The sequence below is a fragment of the Polypterus senegalus genome, chromosome 17 (assembly GCF_016835505.1).
Source record: "Polypterus senegalus isolate Bchr_013 chromosome 17, ASM1683550v1, whole genome shotgun sequence".
Classification (NCBI taxonomy): Eukaryota; Metazoa; Chordata; class Cladistia; order Polypteriformes; family Polypteridae; genus Polypterus; species Polypterus senegalus.
In genome coordinates, this window is record NC_053170.1 from 93,618,720 (window position 1) to 93,633,771 (window position 15,052).

At 41.6% G+C, this 15,052-nt stretch overlaps 1 protein-coding gene across 4 annotated transcripts in view; it reads right to left on the bottom strand.

Annotated features, from left to right (window-relative positions):
* ccdc57 (coiled-coil domain containing 57) overlaps positions 1-15,052 on the bottom strand; it is an 85,653-nt gene that overhangs the window by 59,303 nt on the left and 11,298 nt on the right. For all 4 annotated transcript variants that reach the window (XM_039740346.1, XM_039740347.1, XM_039740344.1 and 1 more), the window contains 2 exons: positions 14,535-14,950; positions 9,957-10,065 (listed from right to left, as the gene is read on the bottom strand). In XM_039740346.1, the coding sequence (XP_039596280.1) occupies positions 9,957-10,065; positions 14,535-14,935 (510 nt within the window). In that variant the 5' untranslated portion in view covers positions 14,936-14,950. The remainder of the gene's footprint in view (positions 1-9,956; positions 10,066-14,534; positions 14,951-15,052) is intronic.

The window sequence follows — 15,052 nt, forward strand, 5'->3', positions numbered from 1 at the left end:
CACCTGACATGTCTACTGTCTAAGTGACACTGAAGCGCATCACTGTATGCCCTCACCGGAGCGTGCCCTCTTTAGTACAGCTGCCGCGGTGAAATGTCTCCATTCGTTAGCATGCAAAGTAACGCATCATTTTCATGTTCTCTTCTAGTTATCAGATAGTCACCATTCTGCTCACAGAGCTGTACTTGGTAAACAAATGCAAATGCAGTGGCACACAAGGGCAGCTCTTGTCCACTCTCCATGATGAAGTCCACAAAAAACCCATGGGGCATTCGTTGTGGAGCAGTCAGCAGCCTGTACTATGCAGTTAAATGAAAATGTATACATTAAAAATAAGCATAAAACTTTAAAAGGTCCAAATAGAGTTATAATAATTGTTAAATAATAAATAATAATTTAAACATATAGGTAACAGATGACCATTTTACAATTTTGGTGAATGCCTGACAAGATATCCATTTGTTATTTTTGAAGCTCCTTCTGTTCTTGATTTCTTGATCCTAACTATTTAAACTGGCTGTAGAAAGGGCGAGAGGAGTCCTTCGTGATCCTAGCTACCTTGGTATTGCACTATTTTTGTATTTTGCATGTGGTTTTTTTGAAAGTTTGCTTTGTGAACTGTAATCACACTAACTGGAAATTGAAACAAAGTGTCCAATTGTCTCCAGATTCAGCACAAAGCAAACAGACCATGAGTGTGAAAACACCTTTAAATGCCACTGTTATCGCTCCTGTGTGCCATGAGTGACTAACACTGAACTACCATGTGCCATGAGTGACTAACACTGAGCTGGATGGTCCAAGTGGCTGCAGACACTTGTTCCATCTCATTTCTTACTTAGATGTCTGTCTGTTGTTGCTATTTGATCACAACTTAGCCCTGTTTAAAAATATCAGAAATAAACAATACTGCAGATTTTACTTTCCTGTAAAATTCAAAAAAGATGTCATAGGTTTTAGTGTTCTGGAGTCAGATTAGTATCTACATTTCTTTTACGTTAACTTACATAAGCAAGCTTTTATTTATTTCTATTTTAATAAATATTCTTCCAAAATGCCCAAGGCATCAACAGAGCACACTCGGCAGAATTATTTCAGTTAAACAGCGAAACAAAAGTACTTGAAAATGCCTGGTGGCTATTAAGGGAAAGTTCACTCAAGACAAAAACAGAAAACATGTTTTCAGAGTCAGACAGACAGAAAGACAAACAGATAGGTAGATCTAAAAGGCACCATGTGAGAGAGAGAGATAGAGAGACAGACAGACAGAGAGAGAGAAGGAAATCTGGATACCCTATCCACATTATATCCATTGATTTTCAGAGGAGATGAGTCATCCCAGTTTCTCCGAAAATCGATGACAAGTGCTTTTGCCGTTTTCAGAGCTCCATACTGCCAGTTTGCAGACTTTGTCCCTGTAGGCTGTCTCATCCCTTGTTGTGAGATCAAATGGATTGTGAGCAGAGAGAGAGAGAGAAGTTGGGAGCATGAACGGATAACAAGTTGCCACACCCACCAGACAACGAACCACCTGGATTGGGACCAGAGTGCAATGGGTGACACCTCAGTACCACATGGGAACAGTGCAAGTTTTTTTTTTTTTTTGGCATTGCCAATCCTGCCACCAACCCCCAGGTTTTCCCTCTAAGTTGGAGGAGGATCTTGGCTGTTGGGTGTCTTGCATGTGTTCTGTAGTCAAACTTGGTATCACTCACATTTTGAAACGGGAGTGTCACTTTGAATTCGATAATTTTTTTTACCAGTCACAAAATTGTCACAAAAGCAAAACTTTCTTTACTCTTGAACTCTTTGATATTTTCTTGCATTTCGGCTGGACAGCATGATGACCTAGGAGAGTTAGAATGAAGAACTAGAATTATGCTTTCTTTTATTTCTCTGTTGTCATTTTAATTTTTTTAGAGTCAAAATAAACAGAAAAAGTCTGCAACGTGTTCTCTGGTGAATACGAAATGACATGCTTGCTACTGCGGCTCCACAGAACAATTCCTAGAGTACAAGTAGCTGGCCGCTAACTTGCCATCATGTGGCAACGTGCGTTTTAAATAATTGTCTGTCGTTGAATCACAGTTGGTGACAAAAATGTGTACAGAGGCAGTGCTGTTGATCAAAGCACGTTACTCGTGGCCTTCACAAACTGTCAGTTCTGAGTAATACCAAGTAGTGCTCATCAACGTGCCACACTATGTGCGACCAATAACAACTGCCACTCCAGAGTTGTGTCAACATGCTGATCAGCTCATTACGAGGGACTGGCAGCTTACAAGCAGAAAGCCTGCAACCGAGTTCTCAGTAACCAAGGAAAGTGTGAACAACATGACTGATGTGTTACTTGAAAGTGTGTCGCTGTTGGGTTCCATGAAGCTTAAACCATTGATTGCAAAACTGCCAAGAAAGAATTGAACTTAGATTTGCGCTCCTTTTACATAACTGTGTGTAAAAAAGCTTTTTGTCATGGATTATCGCTGGAGAAGAAAAGCAAGAGATTGTATGAATTTACTGCACTATTCTGACCTTAGCCTGCACAAGAGTTATTTCTAAAGGACTAAAACATGACGTGAGGTAGTTCCTGGACCATTTTTGTATTTGATTGGATGTAGAAATACTGGCAGGTAGAACTGAAGAGCAGCATATTGTAAAACGTTATTTTGGGCATCCACAACCTCCATTCTGAGAGCCTTAGACAGCACCTTAGATCTTGGCATGATGACACGACACACGTCAACAGCAAAAACACCAGACCCTCAATATCTGCAGTTTAAGTAAGACAGTCAGGTCCACCTGCATGCTCCCTAAGGAGATTCTAATCATTAGCACCTCATCTGGAACACCCAATTCTAATTGGATGAATTTAAAGTGGCGATAAAGGTAGTGGTGAACTTACTTTTTCCATGTGACAAATCTGCATTTTCGTTAATTTAGATTGTGAGAATGAATACACCATGTCAATGTGATGTGTTATTTGTTCAAGTTTATCGCTTTTATCTGCTGGCACTGTTTGCATGAAGATCTAATTTGTTTCTGTTCAGATATGTTTCCAAGGGGTGTACTTACTGTGTATTTTCAGAGTAGTCTACTGTACTTTATCTATTGTCATTTGGAAAGCACTTTATAAAATCTCAAACATCTGCTATAAAAAAAAATGTTGTCGCTTGTAATATAAGAATATCTGGAACTGTACAGTCTGGCTGGCTCTAGTTGACGGTGTTAGTGGCACAAATTCAATTTGGTTTATTTTTGTACAGTACTCTTCACCAAGTGCAGGCTGAAAGCGCTGTAACGAGCTCACAAGTAAAATGCAATCATAAACTTTATGGAGGACAGTTCACAATGTTTCCAACGATACCATCACATTCTTGACGTTCAGAACCATCCTGTTCCCCTTTAACGCGTAGTCGTGTACAATGAGGCAGCTTCATCACAAACAACAGGCATAAGCACTTGATTGGCAAGTCTGTGCAGACCAAGCCAGTCGGAATTTAAAGACTTTCAATAATGCTATGAATTTGTGACAAAAATACAGATTTTCAATCTTTCTTCAACAAATATTGAATTTCTTGAAATCCCACTAGTCTCTGCCAAGTCCAACTGATGAAAAAATAATATTTATAAACATCCAGCTCATATTTTAGTCAGGAAAAGGAAGAACAACACATGGTGCAAACTCAAATAGGCTCTTAAAAACTAGCTTGGAAATGAGAAGCTAACAAAAGAACGTGCAAGTGCTGACTTTACTCACAAACACTTAAAGGCCATGTCACATTTGAAGACTTTTACAGCAATTTTCAGTCATAGAATTCCTATTACATAATCAAAGTGAGACGGAGGCAGTTGGTGGCACGTTCCCATGAAGGCCAGTCACCTAGTACGACATGCCCAGTGACTCAATCCAACCACTCACTCTGGGCAAAATTCAAAACAGATGTAGGGGTGGACTCTGTGTGCTTGACAGATGACAACCAATGAATGCTCATCTGGAAGTACAATACATATAATGCAGTAATGAAGAATGACAAACAGGGGGTTTTGGACATCACAAACAGAAGGGCCACTCGTCTGTCTGATGTCTCGTGCTTTATGTACCAAGAAAGAATGGGAAAAATAAAAAGAATAAAAGTGCCAAGATTGTGGATGAACTTTTCATACCTGCTAACCCTTTGTATAGATCCAGTTCTGTCAGGCAGCACGTTATCGCATGTCGGAAAAAGAGAGGTGAGCACAACTGTGCTGGAAAGTACGCACAGAGTCACCAAATGTGACATGGCCAGCGAATTTTCAGTAATTTAAATTGACGTAGTAACAAGGTCAACAACTTCAGTTTCAGAGTTTGACACACCCAATGATTGGTCAGTCAGTCACTCACTCATTCTCTAAACCCGCTTAGTCCTGGATCAGGGCTGCTGGAACCTATCTCAGCGAGTTATAGGGCATAAGGTAAGGAACAAACCCTGGATGGGGTGCCAGCCCAACGACTACAAGTTACAAAATTCAAATCTCAGTCCAGGCTCTTTTTATTGGTAGTTCATGGCTGGTGGAATGAGTTAAAACTCTGACTCCCTCAGTAAGCTCAAGAAGAGTTTGAAGGCTCTCGTTTGGTGAATTTCTGCCTAACTGATACAGTATTAGCTGTTAGGTCCTGTAAATCTGGGAAGTGGAACTCGCTTATGTGTTGTTTTGAGCTCCTCACTTATAGAAATCAATTTTGTACCCTTGTCCTGTAACATCACACTGATGTTACTCGATTACGTTGATCTCTTTTGTAAGTTGTTTTGGGTTAAAACGTCTGCTAAGCCAATAAATGTAAATGTAATGTGACATCAGCTTAAGGTGGTCACTGGCTCCTAAACAAGCATTGGCATAACAGAGGACTGAGCTGAAAAATGAAAAGGTCACACACTGAAACAAAGAAAAGTGAGAACACTAAACAAGAAAAAGATAATTACAAAAAAAAAAAATCAAAGGAAAATTGTGTGTAAAAGCACAAGCAGAGATAGACAAAAATGCTTAAGAGAAAAGTAAAACGTCTAATGCCAAATTATTGGAGTCTGCATTCTTAAAAAGTACATACAAACTGCACCTCCAGATCACCTTATATGGTCTCTCTAAAATGGCTGTGAACACCACATGATCACACACCCGTGATGTCAGATTGCCACAATATGGCTATGCCCATCTTACCATGTGGCCATAAAGATGTGAAGGCCACCTCTGTAGACTATGAGCCCATAATTTCCCAGCCAATTAATCCTTTAGTTTCTCTTTTGGATAATAATAAATAATAATAATAATAATAATACATTTTATTTATAGAGCGCCTTTCCCATGCTTGTGTGAATGCAAGCATACGTTTCAGAAGTGGAGCACGTTTTCTGAATGAAATGCTAGCAGTACGCTGCACTGGATTGGTGCTTTCTTAGCATCCCCCAGTGTTGCCAAGATAGCCTCCACCTCCCTGTGACACCAAAACTGAATTAGTTCAGTACATGGATGAATAGTAGGCTGGGCATAATATAGAGGTGAAGAGGAGGAAGGCCAAATAAAGCAAGGATCAGACCACCAGGGGCTGGACAATGGGTATGTACAGTATATGTGGTCAGGGCTTGGGTCTCCTCACCTGCCGGTTAGTCGAGCATGCGACACATCAAGGCTTCAAACTGAGGAACAGTTGGAGGACCTTCAATCCCACATAAAAAAAAGTGTGTAAATTACCTACACGCTGAAAATGCTGTTACAATAATATTTAGACTTGTTCCTGTCATAAATAAACTGTGACCTTTTCAAAGGTCCTGTTGCTATTAAATTTAGCACGCCATCACTTTGTGTGTGGTTTGAGATTTTAACACGTTCTCCTCTTTCTGGCTTGCTGGAAACATATGGAGGCCTGAAATTCCCCCCTAAAGTAGGTACAAGATCACAAAAGATAAGGGCAGCTCTCACCCTCAGCAGCGAGGTGAGACTTTAAAATTTCCAGACTTTAGACTTTTGAAACTCATGTGAATCACCAGCTTCACTTACAGACTGTCCCTGTATTCACCATATCTTAATGCAAACCAAATCATCTCTCCACCAGCCTTGAGTGCAAGTGAAACATTCTCAGCAGGGCAGGCAAAGGATTAACCAGGACCCTAGAGAGAGGTTAAGGAGATACAGTCCCAACTCACCTAACCTTTAATGGTGTCCTTTCCCATGTAGTCATAATACCATTTGTTTCTAAATCTGGCTGAGGCAGTGAGATTCCAGCTGGGTCAGTCCCAGATCTTGAATGCCCCAGATGGTCTCGGGTCTCACCTATGGGATTCCCGAAATCAAATATCTGAACCAGAAGTCATTTGCAATGGAGCGTCACAAGGCTATTGCTTTTCAAAAGTGCACTAATAAAAATAGCCACTAGACAGCGCACATTAGAGATTGTCATTTGAGTTTTTTGTGGGACCCATTCTGAAATCTTGGCTTCAATTGAAATAAATGCCTCACTATAAAGACAGGAATTTAGAACACTAGAACACTCTAGACAAGCACAGGCCATTCAGCCCAACAAAGCTCGCTAGTCCTATCCACTTATTTCTTCCAAAAAAACATCAAGTCGAGTTTTGAAAGTCCCTAATGTCTTACTGTCTACCACACTACTTGGTCGCTTATTCCAAGTGTCTATCGTTCTTTGTGTAAAGAAAACTTCCTAATGTTTGTGCAAAATTTCCCCTTCACAAGTTTCCAACTGTGTCCCCGTGTTCTTGATGAACTCATTTTAAAATAACAGTCTCGAGCCACAGAACTAATTCCCTTCATAATTTTAAACACTTCAATCATGTCACCTCTTAATCTTCTTTTGCTTAAACTGTAATGGCTCAGCTCTTTTAGAATTTCCCATGGCAAGTTTATATATCAAGGCAAAGTTATTACTTTTTTGGAGAAACAGATCCCATGTAATAGTGTGTTCTGTCCAAATATTTCTGCCTGCTCCATTCCTTGCTTTCGGCCTGACAGACTCTGCTCTTCCCTTGACGTCTTTTACTCAACATGCTGTTGGTCATAGAGAGCAGGTCACCCAATTGGGTCTATGTTGATATTGAGAGTTTTGCATACAGTGGGTTCAGAAAGTCTTCAGACCCCTTCACTTTCTGCCCACTTCAATGCGTTGTAGATTTAATTTCAAATGTAGAAATCTGCCATTTTTGTCTATCGATCTACATCATGACATAGTGATTACACGTTTTTAGAGAAGTTTGCAAATTAATTACAAATCAAAAATTAAAATCTGTCATTTCTCAAAGTACTCTGACCCTTTGCTGTGGTACTCCAAATTGTGCTCAGGTGGCTCCTGTTTGCTTCATTTCTTCTTTGGAGTTCACCTGTGGCAAACTGAATTGATTGGTCATCATTTCGAAAAGGCACACCTGTACAGAAGGCCCACAATTTACACTGCAGGACAAAAACTAAGCCACAAAGTCCAAGGAAATCACTGTAGTCCTCCACTATCAAATTGTGGCGAGGCACAGATCAGGGCATAGGGGATCAAACCACTTGTTAAGCTTAAAGTGTTTCCAGAAGCTCAGTGGCCTCAATAATTTGGAAATGGAAGAAGTTTAAAATCAACAGGAATCTTCTTAGAGTTACCTGTTCGGCCAAGCCTAGTAACCAGGCAAGAACGACCTTAGTCAGGGAGGTGACCGTGGACTCAATGGTCACTCTAAAAGAGCTTCAGATGTCCTCTGCTGAAATGCAAAAGCCAATCAGAAGGACAACCATCTTAGTACTCAGCACTCCAATCAATCAGGCATTTATGGTAGAATGGTTAGACCAAAGCCACTCTTGAGTAAAAGGGTTATGATAGACTGCTTGAACTCTTTGAGCAGAAGAGAAAGATTCTTTGGTCTGAGGAGACATAAATTGTACTCCACGAGGAGAACTCTAAGCACTAGGTCTTGCGAAGACAAGGCACTGCTCCTCATCTGCCTAATACCACCCCTAAGGGGAACCACTGTGGTGGCAGCATCGCACTATGGTGGTACACGGACAGGGAGATCGGTCAGAATTGAGGGAAGGGTGAATGCAGCCAAATACACCAAAGTCCTTAAACAAAACCTGCTTCAGAGTGCACACCACCTCAGACTGGAGCAATAGTTCACTTTCATGACAATAACCCAAAGCATACAGCCAAGACAATGCTGGAGCGGCTTCAGGAAAAGTCTCAGACTGTTACTGAGTGGCTCTGCCAAAGCCCAGACTTAAAACCCATAGAACATGTGCAGTGTAGAAGACCAGCCCGGCTACAGACAGGCACCGCGACACTCGATGTCCAAACACATGTTTATTTTCAATCAATCAATCAACATTTATTTATATAGCACATATTCATACAAAAAAAATGTAGCTCAAAGTGCTTTACAAAATGAATAGAGTAATAGAAGACACAATAAAAGATAAACATAAGTCAACATTAATTAACATAGAATAAGAGTAAGGTCCGATGGCCAGGGTGGACAGAAAAAACAAAAAAAACTCCAAAAGCTGGAGAAAAAATAAAATCTGTAGGGGTTCCAGACCAAGAGACCGCCCAGTCCCCTCTGGGCATTCTACCTAACATAAATCATCATATTTTCATGGAAGGACCTGATGATGATGGTCACGTAGACTTCTGGCTTTTGTTTCTTCACTGCACACAGCACCATAAACAACTCACTAGGCTCAGTCCTTTTTACTTCTCTTAAATCTTCTGCCACCTCTACACCTCTCCTAGCAAGCTCCATCCTCTTCCAACCGACTCCCTGAATGGAGGAAGACAGACCCTTTTATAATGCACCCGAATGTGCTCCAGGTGCTCCCTGATTACCTTCCTGCAGCACTTCCTGGTGTGGCGGAAGTGCTGCATGGGCACCCAGAAGCACTCTGGGTGTACCTGCTTCCTGGTCCAGCCACACTTCCTGGTGTGACAGACGTACTGCATACCATGGCTTCTGAACCATCCAGGTACCCAACAAGAATGAGCTTCCAAGCTCTATTCCCATGGCCCCAACACCCACCAGGGTGGCTGCCTTCTCATGTTTCAGGGGAGGTACTGTTCCTCTCCCGGTCCTTCCATCCTCCAGGCGTCCTGACTGGGCATGAGCTCCAGCCGTCCGCCACAGTGGAGAGACCTGAAAATGGCTTTGTACAGATGCTTCCCATCTAATCTAACAGAGGCTGAAATGATCTACCAGGAAGAATGGGATAAACTGCCCAAACCCAGCTGTGCAAAGCTTGTAGAGACATATTTAAGAATACACAACGCTGAAATTGCTAGGAATCTGGCTTCTACAAAGTACTGAATTAAGGGTCTGAATATGTCTTTGAATGGCAGAGATCAGTTTTTGATTTTTAATAAATTTGCAAGCCTTTCTGTAAACATGTTTTCACTTTGTCATTATGGGTTAATGAGTGTCAATTGATGGGCAAAATGGCAAATTGATCCATTTAAATCAAAATCTACAACACAATAAAGTGTGCAGAAAGTGAAGAGGTCTGAATACTTTTTGTATACTGTCATAGGTTGAAGTACTTGCTTGACTGATGCAGGGCGTTGTAGTCAAGTGGTATGCTGGGGTTCCCTAACAAACTAACAATAGACAAGTCATAAAATAAAATCTCAGTAAATTAGTGTGAACTAGCAAGGGTCCCTGGTCAATTTTCTGACCCTACAGGGGCACTTCCACACATTTCTAGTAAAGCCTGGTCCACGAGGTGTTTGTTGGTAAGCATCATCCACGGGTTTGTGTCTAATATTCAGAGACCACACAACATTTCAAATATTATATCACAAAGTTTGAAAAGATAAAACTGGGCAAAGGCATATGAGGAATGCTGAAGCTGCACGTATGGTAAAATAAGTCAAATACTATTTAATCAATTGCACATGGCTAATTTATCCTAAATACCCTCTGAAAGCAAGCGCCGGCTCATACCTGCTTTTGAAGTGCCAGTTCCCCTTCCACCTCATGAATCTTCCTCTCCAGCTCACGTTTCAGTTTCTCGTACTCCTCACGATGCTGTTGAATCGCACCGTTCTTCACGCTGGCAATACAAGAATTAGGTAGTCTGAACATGGGGCAGCAAGTTGGCACAATGGTTAGTGCCGCTGCCTCATGAATCTGGGTTCAAATCCTGTCTTATCTTGTGCAGTCTGAACGTTCTCTGTGTCTGTGTGAGGTTTCCTCTGGGTACTCCAGTTTTCCTCACACATCCCCAAAGCTCTGCAGGTCAGATTAATTGATTATTCCAAAAATGTTAAGTTTCTGTCCATGTTTTGTAGTGTTGTTCACGTTTGTAAATTGTGTATTTTTTTCACCCGCACACCCTGCTTTGTCCTGTGTTTACAGGTTTTCGGTGTTTATTTGTCCTCTGGTCCCTTTGCCAATGTCAGTTAATTAGGCCAATAGAGTCTAGCTGCAGATCCCCAGAGATCCCCTCCACTTGGGAGACAAGCAAATTACGCACATCCTATGACATTAAGCATCCACTGCATTACACATAAGTGATGTTAGGCAATATGCCCGGTCATTTGCGTCTTTCTCAAAACACCCATCTTGAAGGCGTGCCTTGTGCATTGTTCTCATAAGACATCCTTACACTACAGTTAAGATTGGGGTTTTGATTCAAGAATAACAACAACTGTCAAGTGGGCCTGTCTTGAATGGGGTGTGTCAGATCGTCCACTGTGTAAACATGTGATCTGACTGGATGTTCAGCAAAGCTTCTGCATCGCCGAGCTCCAGAGATTTGCATTCAGACCTTTATCCAATTAGGACTTTTGGATGACCTGAGCAACCCAATATAAACCATCTGATTGCCACGCTTCTGTATTGCGCCATGAGCTAGCTCTTTTGGGCTTCCTTCCTGATCCTTTTCATTTGAACCTTTTGTTTATTATGAAACTGCCCCCTGTTTTCTAAATTTGAATTTTTGATTACAAATGTAGTTTTGTCTTTATTTGGATTGCCTTTTCTCTTTTGTTCTTTTCTTTGGAATACATTAATACGTTCATTTTAAATGTAAACATCTTTGGAAGCCTTTTGCTTTACTGAGTTCTTTTAAATTGATTTCAATAAATGAAATGTAAAGGTTTTACTTATTTGAGCCAGTGGTTTTGGTGGTTCCACATTCCCTTTTTTCCACTGAAAAAATTATTTGTTACCCAGAACTCATATTCATAGCAATAATACAAATATGCTCTAAAATGACATTTACCAAAAAACAGTATAAAACAAGCCTTGTCATTAACTGTAAGGTCCAGCCTTTCAAGGCTGTTGTCAACACAAATGGGCAGGACACTAAAACCACTGTTAAGTGTCAACAAAAGTTGCCTAGAGTGTATTGCCCAATTGTATTCTCTAGATGGCAGCAAAGACCACACACATCAAGCTTCCTTTTTTCTTTACAATACAGCGTCAAATACCAGCATCATCAAGAGAACTCTCTTTAGTTTTGCATACTGTCAAAAATCATTTTTGAGCTGACAAAACATACACAAGGACTTGACACTGAGAGTGCTGCTGTGCCACGTGACGTTTGTGCTCCTGTACCCTGTGAGCTCATTTAACAGATTTTGTAAGACACAGAATTCTTATTAGACGTGAAGCTGTAAAATGTGGCACACTAAGTTCTTTGGTCTTCAACCCCCCACCATATTTATATCCTATAATAAACATTTCAAAATGTGAATACCGTATATACTTGCAGAGAAGTTCTCCCGCGGATAAGTCAGGACTTGATTTTACTCTGTAATTTCCAGTATTGGGGCGGCACGGTGGCACAGTGGTAGCAGTGTGCCTCACAGTAAGGAGACCTGGGTTCGCTTCCCGGGTCCTCCCTGCGTGGAGTTTGCATGTTCTCCCCGTGTCTACGTGGGTTTCCTCCGGGTGCTCTGGTTTCCTCCCACAGTTCAAAGACATGCAGGTTAGGTGGATTGGCGATCCTAAATTGTCCCTAGTGTGTGTGCGTGTGCGCGCCCTGCCGGGGGGTTTGTTTCCTGCCTTGCACCCTGTGTTGGCTGGGATTGGCTCCAGCAGACCCCCCCGTGACCCTGTAGTTAGGATATAGCAGGTTTGATACTGGATGGATGGATGGATTTCCGGTATTTTATAAGTCGAATGCAGAAAACTCACACTAAGAGATTGGCCTTTTTTCTCTCTATGTATTGTGCCTACGTGACCACACAGCAATACCCGAATTATTCCGAAGCAACGTTTGCACCAATTTGTTTTTTTTTTTGCATCTCACACCCTCATACACCTTTATCCTAAGATGGAGTGTTCGATTAAAAGAAAATATGAAGCTGATTTTAAGTTAAACATCACTGAAGTAGCGAAAGAAATTGGTAACTGTACTGCTGCAACAAAATTCAATGCGTCTGAGAAACTGATGCGAGATTGGAGGAAGCAATTAAGTGTCGCATTTTTGAACGGGCGTCATTTTTGAGTCGGGATCTGATTTTGTGATTGATTTTTCAGGTTTCAAGACCCGACTTATATGCAAGTATATACGGTAATATTATTGTTGATCAATAAAGTGCTGTATGTAATATGTAATAAAAAAAATAACATTCATTGCCAAAGGTTTTTGGCACCAGTTAATACTGAAAAACAGATCAGTACTTGTAGCCCTGCTCATATCTGTCGTGAACTAAGAGAAGCCCCAACTTCCACAAATGCCTACTAGAGGGGGTACACCGTTATACTTCAGCCAGGATGCTTATAAAATAAAAGTTTTTTTTTGCTATACCGTAAAGCTAAGAAAAGCACAAAAGGCATAAAGGAGATGCCGGCAAAGGCAATTCAAAGTGAACAAAGTCCCAATAGAGAATCCAAATAGAGTGGTCAAAAAAAGAACTTCAGGGTCAAAATTCCAAAATATGCAAAAGGCACAAGTAAACCCACTGACTCCAGAATACACTTACAATGAACTGCCATAAACTGTGGGAGACCCTCTGGATTAGTAGGGTGGAGGGCAGTTCCTGGCAGTGATTGGGGGACCACCTACAAAACACAAGGCACATAACAAAAGTGGCATATAGAAAGAAGCCAAACAATGGCCAAAAAAAAATCAAATTTCTAATATAATTGACAATCTCTCTCTATATATTATATATAAATATATATAATACAACATCTGTCTGTCTGTTTATCCGCTTTTTATGAGAGAAATACTTAACGGATTTAGATTGTGTTTTTTTTTTTTTAGATTTTGCGACTTCTCTCATTGCTGTACACTTCATAGTTCACTTGCGGTACCGATTTATTTGCGCGAATCCAAGAGAGACGCAGCAGACCGAGGGGATAGGGGCAGGGCCCTACTCACTCACCCATCAGCCTCAGGGCCTATCTTACATCCGCTTACCTAGCAAACGAGAGAACTACTTAACAGATTTAGATCGGGTATTTTTTTCTATAATTTGCTTGAACATTCTAGTTGATTTTGCAACTTCTCTCATTGCGCCAAGAATCATAGTTCACTTGCAGGAGTAATTTATTCACGTTATCCCTAGACAGAGGCTGCAGGCTGAGGGGACGGGGAAGAGTGACGTCAGGCGAAGGGAGCCAGGCAGGGCCATCCTCACTCACGCGCCAGCCTCCGCTCGAGTTGCTCTACTTCTGCGTTTTGGAGTGTACCTTGCCTCCGCTTAGCTAATGATACCTGTTTGTTTTTTGATTTTTAGTTTGTCCTGTTTCACTAATACACGGGCAGAGTCGTGGGGGATGGATAGTATTAACATAAATAAAAGAATTAAATATGAATTAAAAAGACATGAAACAAAGACTTGAACCTCAGCCAGAAGAGGAATTCGGGATCAGAAATAACAACATGCATGTGCTTCGTCACCCACATATAAAGTGAAACACACACACCCATACCCACACAGCTGTTCCCATTAATACAAACACATTCAGTCTCCCTATTAACATGCCTTGAGCTTGTCAAGTTGCAATTCCACCCCGAGTTGTGGGTGGCACTGCCTCCTAACAGCTCTTCTCTCCTTCCATCTGCAGATATGGAGAATCATGGGCCAATGGTGCATGATGTCACTACTAGGCTTGGGTCACCTTCTGCATCATCAACTTCATAACTAGCACCACTGCCATCTTTCCCCAGTTTGGTTGGAGACTCCCGTCTTTAAAGATGTATTTTTGTGACCTACTTTGTTTTTTTGTGTACAACAAAATACGGGGATCATGAATTGGTGGCCCAACCCTTGATCTTTGCTTCTGTTTCTTATTGCACAATCCTGTAGTTTCTTAAACTATGGGCTGGCTGCCGCCTTTTAGGTCGTGCAGGGTTGTGACTCACAGTTTTACTTAACGTGAAAGGGTTGTGTATGGTTTGCCAAGTGTCTCACTATAGGTTGCCACAGATGACTATCTGCAACGATTCTCAAAGGAGGGGACACCCCCCACCCCCAGCTATCTGATGGTTGTCATGAACTAGAAGACACTAAGAAGGGCAAGACTGGGTCACAAAGAAAAACTATTCACTCAATGTGCACATACCCGTGAATTTTTTCCAGTTCCAGAGCATGTTCTTTCACCCTTTGCTGGTATTGACGCTGCAGCTCTTCTCGTTTCCGGGACTCAGTCACCACTGCCTCCTGCAGCTTATCAACTTGGATGCGCAGCTCACTTGACTCGGCCTGCTTCATGCTCTCCACGGACTTCAGGCGAGCAAACGTGGCATCGTAACATTCCAGATCCCGATCACGCTCCTCCAGCACTCGCAGATTGTGCATGAAGTCCTCGCTCAGCTGGCGAAACTTCTCCCTCTCCTCCTTCAGCTGACCAGTGGCATCCTGCAGGGCCTTCTCCATTAAGCGCGTCCGCTGGGCCTGCAGTTCCTTCCACTCCTGTTCTTTGGAGGCTAGGAGAGCGTCGAGGTCAGTGTCCGCAGGATGCATTGTTTTAAGAAGTTACTGCAAGCAAGCAAATAAAGCAACACATTAGTAATATTTAACTTAAAAATTCTAAAGTACAAGAGATGGACCGAAATTAATGAGCAAAGCCCCATTACACAT